The 20,736-nt window shown below is 35.3% G+C and overlaps 1 protein-coding gene across 1 annotated transcript; it reads right to left on the reverse strand.

The window, feature by feature from the left end:
• Positions 1–1,813: 1,813 nt before the first annotated feature.
• Positions 1,814–20,690, reverse strand: LOC115451749 (cellular tumor antigen p53). The gene is made up of 8 exons (XM_030180124.2): positions 20,408–20,690; positions 13,079–13,171; positions 12,206–12,296; positions 11,487–11,585; positions 10,393–10,585; positions 9,565–9,799; positions 8,335–8,551; positions 1,814–6,022 (listed from the first exon to the last, which is right to left on the reverse strand). Exons 2-8 carry the CDS (start codon positions 13,153–13,155, stop codon positions 5,852–5,854), a joined length of 1,083 nt encoding a protein of 360 aa, XP_030035984.1. The 5' UTR covers positions 13,156–13,171; positions 20,408–20,690; the 3' UTR covers positions 1,814–5,851.
• Between the last annotated feature and the right edge of the window lie 46 nt (positions 20,691–20,736).

The raw sequence follows: 20,736 nt of genomic DNA on the forward strand, positions 1-20,736 counted from the left end.
TTTTTCCCGTAGTCTTCACATTTTACGCTATTAGCGTTTTATCACACATAGGCAGTACTTAGCACCCTATTAGCACCTACCTATTTATCTATGAAAGGGTATTTAACTAAATTTCATTTTGTATTTTTTTTAATATGTAACAGCAATAAGTACAAAAAAGAAATGCTTCTGTATTAAAATTCCATAAGAAATGAGGCAGTAATTTAAATTGCAAATATTGCTATGTGCAGGAGTGGGCGTGGAGCAGGGATATCGCTCCATCTCTTACTTTCGCATGCATCGTAATGCCAGCTGACGTCACACGCAAGTATTTCGTCTCCTTGCTGTTTTTGACACTCACCCCTGCTACAAAATTTCAATGGCATATAACTTGTGGATTTTTCATCAGATTTCAATGATTGCTTCTGCTTTAGAATTTATACGACATACTTACATACTTTATAAAAGTTATAAAAAATAGTAAGTCAAATACTTACCCTACATAAAAAACATTTAGATACCTACTTCTTTTTGTACATTCCACACGTGACACGCCCCCGCCGATTTACACACAAGCAAGTCATCGTTTACTGACCTATACCAATATTGTTTTCATTGAATCAGCTATTCAGTAATCGAATCAATATAAAGTGTATAAGGTGGTGAACACAAAAACTAGTTGAATTATATGTAGGTGCAAGGTTGCAATTAAAGATATTAAACTATATAGTTAGGAGTTTCATCAGGCAATTAGAGAATGTTATTGCGTTTAGCGTATACTATACGTCGTTTTAAACAGTTATTACATTTAACAAATGTCTGATGTAACTATTAATAATTACTACACACACAACATCAGGCATTTATCCCCGAAGGGGTATGCTGAGCCGCAACCAGGTCACGCACTTTACGCCAAGTGTGTTCTATCCCATGATGTAATAGGGGGCGAGCCTATCGCCAAATCGGGCACCAATTCCAGACTCAGAGCTGATACTGAGCAGAAAAACCCAAATATCCCTTTGCCCGACCCGGGGATTCGAACCCAGGAACTCACAGCGCTGTCGTACCACGCATGCAGTTCAACTACGCCACCATGGTAGTTGTTTTCTCAGTAATAATTACTGACAAAACTAAACAATTTGTCTCTTTTATCTTTAATTATGTACCATAGTGATCTATTAACAATGCATGGTAAGTATTATATATATATATATATATATATATTATTAATCACTTACCATAACATAATAATTTTATACTATTTAGTTATCATATAAACACAATATCTTGTATTGAATACTATCTTATCTTTATTGGTAAATTTCCATATGAAACCGAACGGTATCAAAGATTTTACTCATGCTTTAACAATTTGTACGTTCATTCACACAACACGCCCACTTACTCGGCCGTAATATTTATGAGGAACGTGCATCGCATACATAATTGGACGTAGATACGGAAAAAGGATCGAGCCCACAAAATGACACTTGAAATAGTGAAGATTGGAGTTAAAATCGTATTTGTACTTATTGATATTCTATTTTATATTTTGTTAATAAAAGTTCAAACATATTGTGACTCAGATGTTTTTACTAATCGAAAATATAGACATTATAGACTAGATCTAATTTGGCATACTCGGCTCAATTTTGATCGTACCCTTGGTTGGACCCTTTTTGCGTATTTACGTCCAATTGTGAATTTGGTTTCAAATAGGCAAAATGAAAATTAAAAAATATTACATCTATTTCAACTGTTATGTCCCTATTAATTGACTACTTGCATGCCTCAAGGACTTGTCAGTGATCTTTGTAGAAATAAAATAACAAGATAAAATAAAAAAAATATTTATTAAAACTATTAACAATTATATACCAATATTTGGTATTAAACATTGGTATTCATTACAAATATACTTCTTACTGCCCACGCATATCCACATTGAAACATTCACGAAACTTCTATAAAAGCTTTAAATTTTGTCAATCACAATTATCTGAATAATTGTCATTTTATGTAAATTACAAAATATTGGTCGATGAAAATATCGTGTAAATATTTTGTTTCGTACGTGGATGTGCGCTCGTACTAATTAAGTATTTAAAAATAGTTAAATCACGTACGAAAAATATATAATTTAAAACATATACTAAGCTAATTTTAACCCTTATCTGTTACACTACTTAGTTTCTGCTAAAATTGTACATGATCTAAATTTAAAATATGTTTACAAAAACCGTTATGTCAGTGTTACCAATTTCTTCATACATTTAAATTGTCATTTATTATTTATTGTGTTAACTGTAAGTAAGGTAAATCTAATAATAATATTTGCCATTTTTTAGTATAGACTTGCCTTTCTAAAAATCATTGACAGAGTTATACTATGTCGCATAATATGATAAAGGCGGACATTTTAAAAAACGCCGATATTGACGTTTCTAGGCACTTAGGTGAAACAATATTATACATAATTATAATCGTTGCTACATTAGTTTTATCATACTATATCGGGGAAGACAACGATAAGATATCTGGGCGGCTTTGATAATTATCACGAAGAATTATGTAGATTCTCCATATGTATATTGAATTGGTACGTATTAGGGCCTATCATTTTTATTACAGTATTAAATCCAATAGGTAAAGCAAACAAAAATTTTAAAAAATCTATTTCTTTTATGGATTCCTTGTATCTCTGTTATTTTCTTCTAATATGCATATGATTTTAGTGTATTTTATTATAAGTAAGATAATAAAAATTCCGCCCGAAATCAATAATATTGCATGATAAAACGCACCATTTCACCAAGAATTCGATTAGTAAGTGTTTTAATTTAATTATTTATTTTTGCTAAAGTAATTAACATGTTATGCTTATATTAAAACATTGCATAAATATTTGTAATACAAAAATATTCGTTTTAAGATCTAAGGATTTTCATCCCTTTGCCGAAAGCGGAGTAATACAAACTAGCAATATTACTAGTATGATCTGTTTCACAAGTTTCAAATAAATTTTATTTAACATCATATTAAGCAGCTAATGTAGTTGGCATTCATTTTATTACCATTTATTTGGAGAGCATAGATTAATGCGACTATTATATTTGGTCGGCTTATACATACATTTACGTGACGTGTATTGCCGCGCTAAGCGCAGAAGCGGTATGTCAGGGAAACCTTATTTCGAGATAATCGAAGTTTTGTAAATATAGTTTTGCATGTAAAACTGAGACAGAGAAACTCTTTTAAGGTTTTTTAACAAGTTTTAAACAAGATACCGTTATTTAGGTAAGTTAATTGGATGGGCATTTCTTTAAGCTTCAACATAAAAATTAAGATATAGATTTTTTTTGAATTACCGCCTTTGGGCTTAGCACGGCAGTATAGCGTTTACTTAGTTGTGAAATAAATCCTTAAGAATAGGTATGAAAGTGACTTATCGCAACGTAACGTCTGGAGTAGATACGTTACACATTAACAAATGTCAAAATAGATATATAAAAAAATACGCTTTTCAATTATGTTGTATTTTGTGCAAGCCGGTAATTTCTTATGCAATTTTACAAGGGTGACGTAACTATGAATAATAATAATAATACAGTTTTTTTTAAAATACAATGTTCGAAAATATCTGCATTAGTTGGGTAACTGTGTCGCAGATATTAACGCCCACCTCCGTAAAGTCGACAGTTGTATTCCAACAATGTAAAGAAAAATTTCTATAGGTAATAATACGTGGCTGAATTTAAAAGTCGTAAAAAAACGATTTTTTTGAAAATGTTTACATGTTTACAGTACAACGTTGGGAAGGCTGCATCATTACATATTGTAAAACAAAGTTGCTCGCCTTCTGTATGAACTCTATAAACTCAAAAATACCGAATGGATTTAGATTAAATTTGGATTTGCTTTCACGGGGGAAGCCGTGAGCAAAAGCTAGTTGTAAGGTAAAAATAGCGTGTATGAGTAGTTTTATTGACTATTATTTCTTGGTCAAATAAGTATTTGGGTCACGTAATGACGCATACCCATATTTAGATAAGGCACTTGTGGAATGCTGAATCTGCTTTAAAATGTTTATGAATCTCCATGTTACGTCACAATAGCCTTAACATTAAAATACACTTAATTATAATATTTTGACTATAAATAAAACGGGCGAAAAACTAGGAGGCGAAATTTAACACATTTTAACCGATTTGGATTTTTTTTATTTAAACATTACACTTTCCACTGGTCCCATTGACTTTTTTTTTCAAAATCGGTTCAGTAGTTTGGTTTTTATATAGGTAAATAGGTTTTTTTGTCTATTACCTAACGGCTATTGAAGCTGTCCTTCTAATGAAACGCCCGTAATTACAAAAAGACAGATTTGCCCTTATAGACGGAATAGAGCCCTTGACCTTAAAATATTTTTTATTTTAAAATATTTCACTGTTTTTTATAAGGGCCAATGCACTTAATACTTTTAAAAGAATTCATGACGCCTTTTATACGCTGTTTTGCTATTCTCAGTAGGTACACGCATATGAATATGATTTGAGCGTACACAGTTTGTGACCGTAGCTCTTACTGGATCTTAGTAACGATTACAAAGGGTCATCAGATCATTTCGAAAACGAGTGGTCCATATAATCCGATCCTTGCCGGCTTCTCTTTTGTAATTTACTTATATAAAATCTTAATTATCATTAGTGATTTGCAGACTGCATTTATGTATATGTAGTACCTATACGTTGTGTCGGTTACTTTCGGAAACTTTCACTTTTCGCCGATCCAAACATAACGCTAAATAACTATACTAAAATACAAAAATAGCAATAAATTTAAGCTACTAGTGTACAGTCAGACACAAAAGTAGCTATACAAATCCAAAATATAAATTTTTAAGCTTTTATGTTCTTATCTACACAAACATAAACATCAAAGGGAATTACTTTATTATTTAAAGAAAAAAATATATATTTCATTCCGAGTGAATGTATAAAACAGTATTAAAATTTTGAATTTGTTCGACTATTTTTGTGGCTGACTATCTATATTACATGCTTATATATATAAATATTACACATTTTATGTGATATATGGATATCACTGTGGGCTAAAACAGCACCAAATTTAGATTTCATAAAGGCACTAAGAACAGCAAACATTGACAACGTTAAAATTTCTGAATGGACAATAACGAGCTTCAAAATGTATTCACGAACTTGTATAGGTACAGTCAGCCTCAAATGAATGTGTAATAACTACAAAATGTATAAAAACGTAGTAATTGATGTAGAACATTTTCCTGTCAACGTTTACATTCTTTTGGAATTGAAAAATATATCCACGTATTATTATTGTTTATGTAATTGACCGCAACTATATTGTGTGTTATTAACACTGCACATAGTTATAGATGTTGATTAGTTTGACAGTTTTCTGGTAGGATATATTTTATATCCGCCCGGATAGCGACCACCGCGCCGTACACAAAGTGTTAAAACCCGCCATAGTGGCCCACGTAAGTGTGTCGCGTTCCGGGATCAGCCTGTGTATATCCAGCTCCAACAGGGTGGCATAATTGTGTTAATATTTACCACTATACGTAATAATAACCAATAATCTAACAATGGACGTGTCATTATTTTTAACACTTACTACAATACCATTTATTATAAAATGGCGCATTACTAATTCTCTTATAATGTCTAAGACCGCCATAATTTATAGCGAACGGTATTCACAAAAATAAAAACACGTTCGACAAAAAAAAATGTAAGTAGTATTCATTATTTAAAAAAAAAGTAAATTTTTTCGTAAAAATTATATAAAAAAGGGTACATTCATAATTATTTTTAAATAGGTTCAAATAAATTCAAGATGGCGGCTGTTTCATGTCTGCGAGATATTTCTCGAAGGCGGCGATAGATTTTTTACAGTTGGCGACGGCTTGCGGATCGCCGCTCCGGTCGGCCGCGGCCTGCTCCGTCATGCGGAGGATCATCAACAGCCCAGTTTCCAGGATGTGTTTGTCAACCACCGGGAGCTGCGGGAAACGATCGCATTGTACCATCCATTATATCCCCCAGTACCCTGTAACCAGGGTAATTATAATTGGCCATTATGAGGCTTAGGGCCTGTTTCACAAGTTTCAAGTAAATTTTATTTGACACCATTGTAGGGACACACTGTATGTTGCATGTAATTTATATTTTGCTGAACGTACATTTTGTAGCTGCGCGGGAGTGTGTCCGACAGCGGCAGTCAGTCGCAGTGTTGCCAGAAGGTTACATTTCTTACATTTTTCGTTACTTTTGACCCCCTTGCGTAACATGTAAGTAATTTTTATATTTAAGGCAATATTCGTAACTTTTGAGAACAACGATATTTGTAATACAAAATTTTTATTGTAAACAGTTTACGAACGCATTTCTATTCAACGCATCCAAATTGAATGCACCTAAAACTGGCGGGTCTAAAAAGTATTTGACTCCATATCACACTTAGAGATGGCTCGCCATGACAAAATGAAACGTATCTTGCATATATTTAAACTTCATTTTGCTTGAGTGTGCGCGCGCACATTTCCTACCTTGCGAGTCCCCGCGGTTTCGGAGCTACAGAAATGATTGCTCAAAAACGCGTAAATTAAAAAAAACTAAACAATAATGTAACTTTTGCAGCAAAAATGTAACATTTCAGGAAAAGAAACGTAACTTACGACTCAAGGGCCCTGGCAACACTGGTCAGTCGTTTCTAGTCACCCGCCACGCTAAGCCATACTAGACCGTTGGGTACCGTACACATTCTAAGTACTAAGTAGTAACTAAAGTAACAAATGTAAAAGTGGTGAACAATATAGACTTTATTATTTATTTGGTGAATTTTATTTATGCAACCTTCTGATAGTCAAGTGAAGGGGTTATAGAGGCAACACACTAATACAGCATTAGTGGTCCAATACCGAATAACCCACAAACTCCACACCATATTAAAGAACTAATGTAGCTGATTCCGGAATAGACGACCATGTATATTTATTTTAATGACGGTTTATTTAATTTTCTTTTTTATTATTAATATTAACCAGTATTAACGATGTATAAAATTTAAAAACAAAACAGGTTTTACTATTTAGTAAAAAACTGAGATCAATCAAACATCATTAGGACAATGACAATTATTATCAAATTTTAGGTACATGCCAAAACAGATATTTTGGCATGTAAGTTGAGTGAATTGGCAAAGATTTTGTTATTTATTCTTTGTTATTATAATTAGTATTTAATAATTTTATGTTTTATTTTGTTCAATGTTTTTAATATGTTTATGATTGTTTTGTCTTTTGTTTTATACTTAATTGTTTTTTGTTTTTTTTTTTAATTTAAAATTAATTATAGTTACCCCACATTGTCGCATTGGAATACTTCTGTAATGACTGTGTGTGAGAAAAATGAAAAATAAATAAAAATAAAAATTCAACAGGTAACATATCTAAGTATATAATATGTAACTTGACAAACTTAACTTTATCATTCGATAACTAGACACATCTATTGCACCAGCCGCAAATAATGAGTTTGTAATAGTATTTTTTTTGTGTAGTTAACTATGGTTAACAGATATTTTCCTTTACATGGAAGACATTGGTCCTTGCCAAGTTTCATGATTCTAGGAGGAACTACCCTATAGGTTTTGATTCTCGTGTGAAATCTCAAATATGCGACATAAAAACTCATATCTTGTGATCACGTTGACTTATAAGTTTGATTTTTTTAACTAAACGAGAGACTGTAGACCCGAGTAATCGATATAAATTCAATTTGATGCTTCTACACGTTTCTGAGAAAATGGGTCTGAAAACATATGAACAAAAAGTAATGCTACAAGGATTCCTTTTGGGTAACGGAACTCTAAAAACATTTCTTGTTCGTATAAAAAATAATATAGAAATGTCTTTTCCTTATGGCGGTCGAATTGTTGACACTATCATTTATAGAGAAAGGAAGATATCAACGTTTTGAAAAATCATGCATGTATTTTTTTGGGAACCTGTTCTCGGTATATGAACGCACTTTAATTGCAGACCTTAAAGTTATTTTACCGAGCCTCTCTCTAGTTATGACCATGTTCCGCGACCCTTATTACCTAACAGTAAGCGGTTTACATTTTATCCGAAATTTCACATGTCATACATGGTACCGACGTAAACGCGTCGAACAAAACTTAAAGGGTGAATTTTTTTTTAATTTAACGCCCCCATTTCTCTGCAAGAATCCGTCCCTGTTCGTAATAAATGTTTTTTTTTCACTCGAGTATTTGCACCCACTATATGCAGGTGTATATGCACATACTCACCGCGGGCAGTAGCGGCAGGTGTTCGTGCGCGGGGTGTTGCGGGGCGTGTTGCGGGGTGTGGTGCGCGGCGTGGTGCGCGGGGTCGCGCGCGGGCTCGCAGCGGCGCTTCTTGGTCGGCGGGCCGGCGGCGGGCGCGTCCTTCTCGTCCTTGCACAGGTCGCGGTTGGGACATGCGCACACGCGCGCCCCCACCGTCTGCCGGCCGAACACCTTGCCGCTGCGCAACACACGCGCACGTCATACACTTCAATGACGTTTTACAAATAGACGCGTCATACACTAACAAAATGGCACATAAAAACGACGCACTATTTGCTATAGTCATGTACCTGTACATATAATTACAAATTGGCTCGAAGAAGGAATAAAAAGATGCAGGATACATTCGTTAGAAAAAGATATATATACATTGACAGTTAGGTAACAACGTTAGTGCCGCACGTTCATTGGCCGTCGAGTCGGGCAATTACCTTACTTTCGTCTTGCTAGTATTGAGCTCGGACAACGTCTCTATGTAATAAAAACATCTTAGATACACTTAGATATTTATAACATTTATTTGAATCTATAAAATGTTAAATATTTTGTCATAAGTATACCGCCAGTTCGGGAAGTAGTTTTCGACAGAAAAGAACGGACGAGAAACTCCATTGTAGCTCTTACCCGTTCAAGGTATAAAGTAGGTACAGAGCATGATACAAAAAAAAAATTAACATTTAGTTTTTTTATCTTGTTTAGAGGAGTAATATTATTTACTTGCAAAAATACATGACTATTACATCCACGTGTTGTGTCCACGAAGGGGTAGAGGCCCAAATTCTCAGAGACTTTTAGCCATTAATTCTCCGACCTATGATTCTATACGGAGCGAGCCGCGAGATATAAGGTTCGATCTTCTGGTTGGGTATAATATGAAGTTTTTCTGATCATTGTCAGCATGAAAGCAGGAATTACGCCAAATGAATGGCAACAGGCGACCGTCTAATACATGGGACGTAACATAGCAGAATGTGGGACCAAATTTGGCAATCTCTGAAAAGGCGCAATGTTAGGCACAGTCATCCACAAAAATATAAATTTAAAACTTTAAACGTCAATACACGTTTAAGTCAATCCTTTTTTATTTATTAATAATGCGAAAAAAAGGTGATAATTCACAAAGGTACAGGCGATTTGAAGTTTTGAATTGGCTCAGCTACTTATACTGATGACTGTACACACGGCACGTACCTCTTATCTTCAAGAGTGAAGATGATCTCGATGGAGCGGCGGTTGATGCCGGTGGAGCAAGAGTTCTTGCAGACGAACTGGTACGCGTGCAGACACGGCTCGTCCGAGGTCTTGTTGAACTCCACCAGCACCGACAGCCAGGAGTCGGGCCGCTCGGGCACGCCGCAGTAGTGCACGCCGTCCGTGCCCGAGCGGGCCGACAGCAGCACGTTCTTCGCTTCCAGGTCAGGTTTGCCTGAAATCTTGCTAGCATCAACCGATCCACTATAAAGTGCCAAGCGTCAGTGGATGCAGGCCGCTTTTGACAGGACAGGAATCTTTGGGAGAGGCCTACGTTCAGCAGTGACTTGTGGCTGATGATGATGATGAAAGCGTCAGTGAGAATATATACCTTCGTACGACGCACTTTAACAACTAAATCTCGCAGTGAACGTGTTAGCTGAAAACTGTGTATTTAGAAAGTACCAAGAAAACACGACACGACTCCGTGTTGCTTGAGAGACTAACATATGGCAACGCATTGGTCTCTCGATCAATCACAAACATCAAACTTGAATGATATTGACTTATGAGTAGCGTGTTTTAGGTCGCTCTAAGGTGGCTGGTTCTTTTTAAATACAGATTTTATCAGGCATAGTTGTGTCGACTCTCGCGGGGTAATCAACGCTCGGCAGTCGACATTCTATTGGACCCAACTTCACTTACCTTTATCGGGTGAGGTGGGTTACGATTGATATAATAAAAAAAAAATACAATTTCGTGTCAATGTAATACACCGTCTGCCGTCCGTCTTTACATAAAATATATATTTTCTTTATATTGACTCACCGGCAGACTTCGCCGTGTGGTAATGTTGCACACACACCTCGACCCTCTTCTGAGCCTGCGCCATGTCGGAGAACACCACGACCGAGCGCACATACATCGGCCCGCTGTGCGTGAACATCTTCTGGTTCCAATTGAACTCGATGCAGAAACAAGTCTCAATGTCCACGTAGATACGGTTCAATTTGTGGGAATACTGCCAACAAACATGTTTTGTGAACACAAATAAAGGTCCAGCTAGATCGTACAGTCTGAAATGTACATTATGGATTGGAGAATATTTATATTTGCCAGAAGATAGGTCTCAATGCTTTTCAATGTCACGTAGATTTTCATAGCGATATGTGGGTGTTCAAATGTAAAAAGTTCTCGTTATCGTCCGTCCTCAATCTTCAAGGTACTTCACTTGCAATGCGGAACTGTCACACCTAGGTATGGATATTCGCTATGATCTGAATCCAAGGAACCACAACGAGGGCGTAATATGTGCCATACCCTGATCTGAGCAGCGTGCGGAGGTATTTCACGCCAGGCCGGCTTAACCATTTATATAAAGCACAAGCGCAATTGGGTGTGGAATACTGTCCGCACGTCTGGGAAAGTTCCATCAAATACCTACCAGCTCGATGCCTTGGACAGATTCTAGCGACGGGCTATCCGCATTGTAAACAATACAAAGGTAACAAAAAGTTTGGAGCCACTAAAGCAGCAACGAGACATTGCTCACTCCGCGTGTTCTACCATCTATATCACGGTGAGTGCTCTGAAGAATTGTTAAACCTTGTCTCATCCCTTTCTTTTCTTACAGACACACGTGTGCTGGTTGACGAAACCACAGCTTCGTGAACTCTTCCATCTCGTCTTGAACCCAGAGGTAACTTACATTTTACCGTACCATTCAGTTGTCAAACAGTTTGCCAGCCAGCATACACGTTCCTTCTTACCTACAACTTAGGGTCCTCAAAGCGGAATATAAAGAAGCAGATAAGCAGGCCAGCATAACTCTTGCCGGTCGACATGTTTTGGGCATGGCAGAGAGGCCACTACGCTGTGACTTTAGTAAAAAAAACCCTGTATACATAATTAACAATACTTACAAGGTATTTCTTCCGCTTGACGTCGGAACTGTTGATTTGCACCACGAACTGCGACTCATTATTCAACGGGTATCGGTCCGGGGGGCCGATCGGCGATACCTGCATGACAAACCTCACTTGATTATAATCACTGTACTAAGCATGACGACTGTTAAGAAAGGTTTATGCTAATACTAGCTGTGCCCGCAACTTCGCTGGCGTAAAATTCAGTGTCACATTTTTTTTCAATCACAATACAACCACGCGACCTCTTCAACAGTAATCGTTATATTTCAGTCAATTTACATAAAACCGTAAAGTACTATTAACCTAAACCTTCCTCAAAAATTGCTCTATCTTTTAGTAAAAACCGAATAAAAATCCATTCAGAAGATTTTGAGAAAATCGATCACATACAGACAGTTTTTGGGGACTTTGCTTTATTATATGTATAGATAGACTTGCAGCAGCTGACTTGTGGAAAACATTTTTATTGTGTAAACAACCACGGCAAGGTGTCTACAGCAAATTTAGAAGTATGCAGGACTTACATGTCCCATGTGTTTAGACTTATTTAAATATTGCCGCTATTGTAATCATATCTGGATATTCTAGCGACACAAATTGCTGCAACACCTTGCTAGTCTAAACTTAAACTTCCATACATTGATTATTGCACTTTATGACCCGCGTGACGCGCGCTATTGTACGTTGCACAACATGTTGCATGTTACACTTACCGGAAACGACGTCTGGCGACTCAGCGTATCCGTCAAACTTTCGATGATGCACGGGTCATTGTAAAATAAATCGTTCAAGACTTCCGGGTTACTGTAAAATTATCATTATTACATATCGGTAAAGAACAGAGATAATCCAGTGAGATTGATTATGGGTTCAAACCAAGCACATACCTCGGCCTTCCACCAGCATTCCATTATTATTATAAGGTCGGCACCGCACACGTTTCGACGCATGTAGATCAAGATCACCAAAACTATAGGTTGCGAGCAAATATTCTGTGGGCACTGACAACTAGTACGATACATCGACCGACCACTGCCAAGAACATGTCGGCATGGAGGATGTTAAAGTAACTAAAATTGAAGTTGATACTAAAGCTCCGATAATAAACGTAGGAAAGAAATACGTCCTACTCATTGCAATTTGCATCAGCAATTAATATCTTATTTCAACAGTCCGTCATACATGAAGTTATACACCTTTTTTCTTCTTGAGAGCCAAGACTTAAGTCTTGGTTTGCCAAGTTATTGTCAAGTAAACGGAGGTCCAGTCAATTTTGGGAACCACTGTTCTATAAAGTTTTGGTTTAGTTTCTACGTCTAGACGCCTCCTTGAAAGCTGATCAAATAGAAAAATGTCACTTCACACAGCTGTCTTAAAAAAGGTAACAACGGGGCGAATCGCCCACCTTTCTCTAGCGGTTAGAGAAGGTAGATATAAATCCGAGGAAATTCTTAAGTTACATCTTACAGGAAACTCTATAAATAATAAAAAAAAATATAATCAGTAATGGAAAATAATAATAAAAGGCCGAGATGGGCGTGGTTCAACCCTGCAACCAAGTACGTGGAAGACTCAAAAACACTCACTAAGACGGGTCCACTACTAAGAGATCCGAGTCTAATTCCTGGTCAACGCTATCAGGGCTGTTCTCTAGTTTAAACATGGCTGCTCGCTGAACACTGGAAAGGAAGCAATGATTAATGTTTGTTGATGAAGTAGTATCACATACTCTTGATCATTGACGTATATTCTGTAGACACGAACATCCATATAAACTATTTGTTCAAAATCTGAACTAAAATGGTAACCAAAACTTCACTGTTATAACCTATTTATTCATTTGAACAACAAATAATTTTACTTATTCGATTAAATTTTTTATTCTAATCCAGGTTTACACTTAGACTCGCGTTTTTATATTAGGAGCGCCACTCCGTACACAGCCACAAGCATCAATATTGACACCATACTAATATGAAATATCAGTTTGAATGGATGAAAGTTCAATTCAGTCGAACACAGTGAATGTTCGGAACGCCAAATCTAGTACGTAATACATATATATCGATGCTCTCGATGCAGTTATATGCTCTTACTACAGTACTTTTTTAATCACTGTTGTGGTTCCTCCGCCTCTGAAGCCAGTTTTTTCATCGCTTCCCAAATGTCATATGGGGCATTCCAATGGGGCACTCCACGTGAAGCGGGCACGGAAAAAACTCGATGTCTCAGATTTTCGTAATATTTGATTATGTTATACCTGTATATGTCCTCGATCCAGATACAAAATATTTTTAAAGTATAAAGTCTGGTTAGCGAGTTAAAGGACTTTGAAGTTTTGACTGGCCGGCTGGTATACCCCACGTCGAATCCAATTATCAGGTTTTTAAATGTTACAATAAAATAAATAAAGCTATGAAATAAATACTTCATTTAATGAGCTTTTTTATTGTATTTTTGGAAATTGAAAAATGATTTTTTTCTTTGAAAAAAATATGTTTGAAAGTTTCAAACTTGAATTTCACAAAGTTGGCATATTTATATATTTTTTATTTTTTTTTTTCTAAAAATAGCTACTATTGTATAGATAATCCCTGCGAAGTTTCATAATGAGCTGAGAAGTCGTTTAGGAGCTAGATTACAGTGCCGAAGCGCGGCGGTCGCCAGAAAGAGCGAAGTAGTAAAAACTTTCAATTAAACTAAATACTTTATATCACAGTATTTTATCATGTTTTGCATTGCTTTAAGGATTCAATTACATCTGATTATAATATAAAAAATATATATTTATATTACTGACGGTGCACAACAACATTTGAAACTTGGCAAAGATTATCTATATACCTACAATATTGGCTATTTTAGTAGAAAAAAGTTATTATATAAATATTGACATATTTATATAATAACTTTTTTCTACTGTGTCTGTGGTTAGGATATCCTACTTTTCCTCATTCGTATTTAAATGACGTGACATAGCGCGACACTTATTTATGTTACTAATTACTATCAAGCGTGAAATAGAAAATAAAATGCATACATAGACAGCCTTTTTTTCCAGTGTTTTCTTTATATATTATCATATAATATCAGCCCTGTATTATATACTGTCCCACTGTTGGGCACGGGCCTTCTCTACTACTGAGAGGAATTATGCCTTACTCCACCACGCTGGCCTAGTTCAGATTGGTAGACTTCACACACCCTCAAAATTCCTATAGAGAACTTCTCAGGTATGCAGGTTTTCTCAAGATGTTTTCTTTCACCGTTAGAGCAAGCGATCATTCACAAAGAATACACACACATTTTTTTAGAAAAGTCAGAGGTGTGTGCCCTTGTTATTTGAACCTGCGGACATTCGTCTCGGCAGTCCCTTCCACAACCAACTAGGCTATCGCTGCTTTTTTCATGTTTTGTTTAGGTGTATAAATTTCACCGCGTAGAAAAGAGATAAGGAGATAAGTAATTATTTATATGAATTAGTTACATATTTGTTTAAATGTATTTTTTTCCCCAATAAAATATTTAAGACCCTCCCCCGAGCAAATTACCTTGAGCATTCATACCATACTTTTTCGGCGCCCGAGGTACGGCGGGAATATGAAATGATTTGCGAATATATAAAAAAAAAGTTTAAGTTTTATTGAAAATTTCAAAGTACTAATATATTCCGTATTTAATTCTCTTCAATAGCGTTGGGTGCAAATTAAATTATAATAACGTCATATAATCAAAACTAGAAAAACGAAGAAGAAACGTTAATAAATAATAACTTCAATTGGGGACATTTTACTTGGCAGGCGTCCCGTTGTCTCGATCAATAGCCCAGCAACCAGTCCAGCTAAATCCCATCCATAGACCCAGTACAATTCCCATCTTTTCTGCAATAGTCCCTGCCCCTTGCAAGCGTTTTCCTTGGCTGTTTTTTCTCCATAAGTACAGACAAAGAGAGTACTTGCAAGGTGTATAAACCCCAACTAGAGTAATGTAATTTAAAGGGGCCTCAACGTGTTGGATCCATGTCTCCACGCAAGCCTTCCAAAAGGACCGCCTTTATGCCGTGATTTACCGCACTTCAATAATGCATTTTTTTGTATTGTGTTGAATTAAATAGTATTAAAAAATTAAGTAGTTTATAGGTAGTACAATTTAGTTTCAGGTTCAATTTCGTTAGGATTTAAATAAAGTCTACAGGAAATTTCCATTCCATATTAGTATTCTGTTTGTGCACTTAGAGATAAATTAATTATAGGTTTCGCGGCCCCATTGAGAATGTTTTTCCCGGATATGAGTCCTGTTTTATAATTTGCCGAGATTAAAATAGCATATATCACTCAGGAATAATGTAGTTTCCTATCAGGGTTAAAAAAATCGGTTCAGTATATCTTGAGATTAGGGCATTCTAACAAACAAATTCTTTAGCTTTATATATTATTGCAGATAGTATAATACATACAAACACGCATACGGCTTTTAATTCCCAAAGGGGTAGGTAGAGAGACAACTAGAGCACCCACTTTTTAGACTAGTACTTATATCCAAAGTTTTCGTTTATCCATATTCATATTTCCTGTTTGTCCCTACACCATGAAGCTGATAACTGAATTGTAAGTTTGATATATAATTTATCAATTAGAAAAACAAATGAGCCACGCCACACAGTCACAAACAATGAGTATATACATGTATATCAAGAGAAAATATTACGTGTATCACTATAAAATATTAACAACGTTAAATAAGCTTTATTTGTGCAAAATGATTAAGGTGACGCAACTGCAATTCATTATAATAGGTACTCATTGTGTTTTTATTTTAGAAGTCTTACATGCTAAAACCACCAAATTCTTTTTACAATTTGGTATTAATCCAGCGTATTCCTGTAGACATATGTGCCTACAAGGAATGATAACACTGCAAAAGTAGCTGAACAAATCGCCTTCACAACTACAAAACCTCAAATCGCCTGTACACATTCAGTTCAATTCAAACATTTCATTTTATTTGTGTGATGTAAAGTAAATCCTTTTTATTTTTGTGAAGAAAAAATGTTTGTCATTAAACAAATTTTTTCAAGTAGTAAGTGTATAGGCGATTTGAAGTTTTGCATTTGTTAAGCTAATTTATAAGTGACTAGATATATATGAACCTTAGTTACAGTATGAGTCAGTGCTGCAGTATCAGTTATGCTGGTACTGCAGCAAAGAGCTTAATGAGAGTTCCCATTATTGGCACTGGGTATAATTGTGTTATATTTCTTGATATGTTTTGCTTTTCTCTCCTTTTATTGTACATGTATTGCTGTTATTATCCCTAAATTTAAACTTTTCACAACTAATATGTTATAAATAGTATGCACATTTGTAGAGGTTGGGAAAAAAATGCATTAATTTAAATCAAATTAACTTGTCAATGTTGCAATAGCTTCTAAATTATAAACATGATTGGAAAAAGCCAATCTGCGGTTAAGTTTTCCTTATAGCAAAGGAAATAGCCACTAATCGGTAAAAGAATTTCTGGAATCAGAACCATTGTTTCAGAATGTAGTGTATGTCAGAAAGAAACTATTTCATCACCTTTATCCATAAAATTATAAAACTAGAGTGACTCTTATTTTTCTAGGTTTTCACCTCTACTATGTCCACACTAGGCTATGCCTGTATCGTGGACATCAAAAACAAAGTTTAATAGTACAAACCATATACCATCTAAATTGTAGTACATAAATTTGAATAAAATTAAAAAGGAAAACAAAGACAATAAAAATTCTAACACAAATAAATAAAAGAAATATTAGTATTTTTTTTATTTACATCTACTCGCATAATAAGTAAATCTATTTGTATAGTACTATTTCCAAATAGCTCTGCATATTAAATGTCACCATGCATGATATTTATAATGATATGGATACATATATTTTTTGAACACATGTTTGTTAGCCTGACTAGAGTCAGCTTATACAATAATAATATCAGCCCTATACTTGCACACTTCTGAGCACGGGCCTCCTCTACTACTGAGAGGGATTAGGCCTTAGTCCACCATGCTGACCTAGTGCGGATTGGTAGACTTCACACACCTTCGAAATTACTATAGAGAACTTCTCAGATGTGCAGGTTTCCTCACGATGTTTTCCTTCACTGTTAAAGCGAACGATAAATTCACAAAGAATACACACATGATTTTTTAGAAAAGTCAGAGGTGTATGTTCTTGGGATTTGAACCTGCGGACATTCGTCTCGGCAGTCCATTCCACACCCAACTAGGCTATCGCCGCTTTTCTTTTATACAAACTCACTGGATTTTCAGGGTGACTACTTTAAGCGCTCGCAACCCTTTGAAATTAAGGGATCATGCTGAGGGCAACCCACCAACCAATTACGAACCTTGGCTCAGGGCAATTGCTGAAATGAATAATGTTAACCATCATAGTAGTTGTACTGTATAAGTCCTGGGTTCGAATTCCGAGTCGGGCAAAGTGATATTTGGGTTTTTCTGCGCAGTATCAGCCTGGAGTCTGGAATTTTTGTCCGACATGACGATAGGCTCGCCCCCTATCACGTCTTGGGACGGAACACACTTGGCGAAAAGTGGGTGCCCTAATTGCGCCTCTGCATACCCCTTTGGGGATAAATAACAATAGTATGTACAATAAAATTGTTAATTAATTTCATTGTTTGTTATAATTACTTGTTAAACATTATTTTCCCTGACTTGCCCAATGCTCATAGAAGCTTTAATATTTACAATATTCTTCAAAACATGTCATGATTATTTATAAAGTATGTGGTTAATAAAATTGAATAGAAAACATCAGATCTTAGACATTTGAAGAAGATGGATAGTGAGAGTGTGAAACATACATGAGAGGAAGGTGGAAGTAGTTGGTAAGTGTTGACCACACTATAGGGCCATATTATGTTGGTGGTGGTATGGTGATAAGTGATATCACCTACATTTCAAAGTAAAGAGTCAAAATATATTACTGGCAAATAATATTACATGGTTGCCCATGGTCTCTGCCTGCCTCAAATTAAAGTAATTTATTAATAGTGTACAAAAATATGTAAGTCATTTGGCCAGTTAATGAAAAATACATCATTATTTGTGTATTAATGAAAACAAATAATATTAATACATAGTATCTATGACCTAATATCATTATACCAGATACTGTATTATTTCAATATAATTATAAAATATTACATAAAGCTTGTGCCTACAGATTTACTCATGTTTGTTTATGTTATACATATTATAATTGAAACTCAAGCATGATCTAACATACTAGCGCCACCTAGTTAGAAATACGGAACTAAGCTTGTGCAAGAATTTAATGATGTGGTTGCAATGTACAGAATTATGAGGATACAAAATAGATAAATGTTATTTTAGGATGCAACCTGTTATAAACTTTAATTTAAAGATATTATTCATAGTATGTCAATTCGTATACTATTGCCATCTAAACCTGGCCTGGCATAAGAAAATCTGTCGATACAAACTCAACTTGGCTGAGCAGGTTCATGGAGTAAATCAATGGAATTGGTCATTGTTCTTCTAGCTTATATTATAAATGCGACTATGAAAATGTTTGGATGATGTACACAAATATGGACAGATTTTAATTAAAATTTGCCCAACTGTCTGGCATTGTTCTTTATCAGCGCATAGGCTACCTTTTTAACATGGTAGTGAGCATAATGAGACTACCTTGAAAAATTTGCAAGGCTGAACTGCAAGCAAAATCTATAGCAAATAACAATATGTATATAACTGTATGAGTGGTAGGTCTCTCATATGTGAGAGTCCGTGTGGGTAGGTACCACTGCAGGCAGTATCTATTTCTGCCAACAAGCAGTAGTGTGTAGTCACTGTTGTGTTCCATTTTGAAGGACATTGTAGCCAGTGTAACTACTGGACATAGTGAGACTTAACATCTTATATCTCAGGATGGTGAGCGCAGTGGAACACCAAACAATACTTTGTAATTCAAGATGTTGGATGGACTGTTTATCATCTTGTCAATCAAACCATTAAAAAAAAATATTTTTTGTTAATAGACTTTCAGTGTCTTAGACTTGTCAGCCCCATGGCAACAAAAAATACATTTAAATCATTCCATACATAATAATATTGTTGACAGAAGATTTGCTGTTAACTAAAGTTACGCTACTCAAATATGTTTTTTATCTTGACATGAGTACCAAACATCTCACTGCACCTGTCAGCAAGTACTTTCAAGACAATATCGTCCGACGAAAAGAGGTTGTTTTGTGACAGTCTAGACTACCATACTACGTATTGTAAAAATTACCAAGTGAGTCATGTATTGAAGTCAACAAATCAGTCCAGTATTATGGCGTGATTTTAACGTACAACAAGGAACCACATTCTATCAGATTTCATTTGAATATGGCATTATTGAAGCTGCGAAAGACGGATAGTTTGCGCTGACTTAGGGAGGTGTATGTTCGGTAATAGAGGAGCATAATTAATTCGATTGATTAACGAACCTACTTCTTAATGATGCTCTTTTAAATCATGCAACATTTTCTTATAGAGTCTAATAATAAAGCCGTAAGCCGTGTTTTATTAGGTTTCTTTTCAAATTTTTCACATTTAAATTTATACTAATCCACTTTTTTCTAACTATTTCGATTCCAAGTTTCGTTTCGGAAAATAGTTTGAACATTTTTAGATTCCGTTCAGCGCGTGTATTCATAATTCTATAAGTGCATCATGAAAGTGTGTAAGTACTGATGTATGGTTTATATGAATAAAATAACTTTCCTGTTGAGAGAACTGTACTCTGTAAGTGTTTCGTTAAGTTTTCTATTTAATCCTATAATCAGTTATATTTATTTTTCGTATATAACGTGGTATCCTTGATAAATAATATTAAATCTCACCTTTTCGATGGAGAACGAGTATTTATATTGAAACTTATTTGTAAAGTTTTATGTTACTGGATACTTGCACTGTTCACATTTAACTCTTGGAAAGGAAATAACCACAGAATCACTGGGTACTACTTAGCTACATAGTACATACGCATACAATAATCTCGTGGTGCTTCAAATATTACAAAAACAATGCACGTTATTGCAATTTTGCACTATGTAGGTACTTAGTTCTTGGTAGTTTTTTTTGTAGGGTAGAGTATGCTACCCTGAAAAATATATATGAATGTTGCCATAAAAGAAAGTTAAAACTTTTTTATAATGTTTCAATACATCCA

This window comes from Manduca sexta, chromosome 9 (genome assembly GCF_014839805.1).
Source record: "Manduca sexta isolate Smith_Timp_Sample1 chromosome 9, JHU_Msex_v1.0, whole genome shotgun sequence".
Lineage (NCBI taxonomy): Eukaryota > Metazoa > Arthropoda > Insecta > Lepidoptera > Sphingidae > Manduca > Manduca sexta.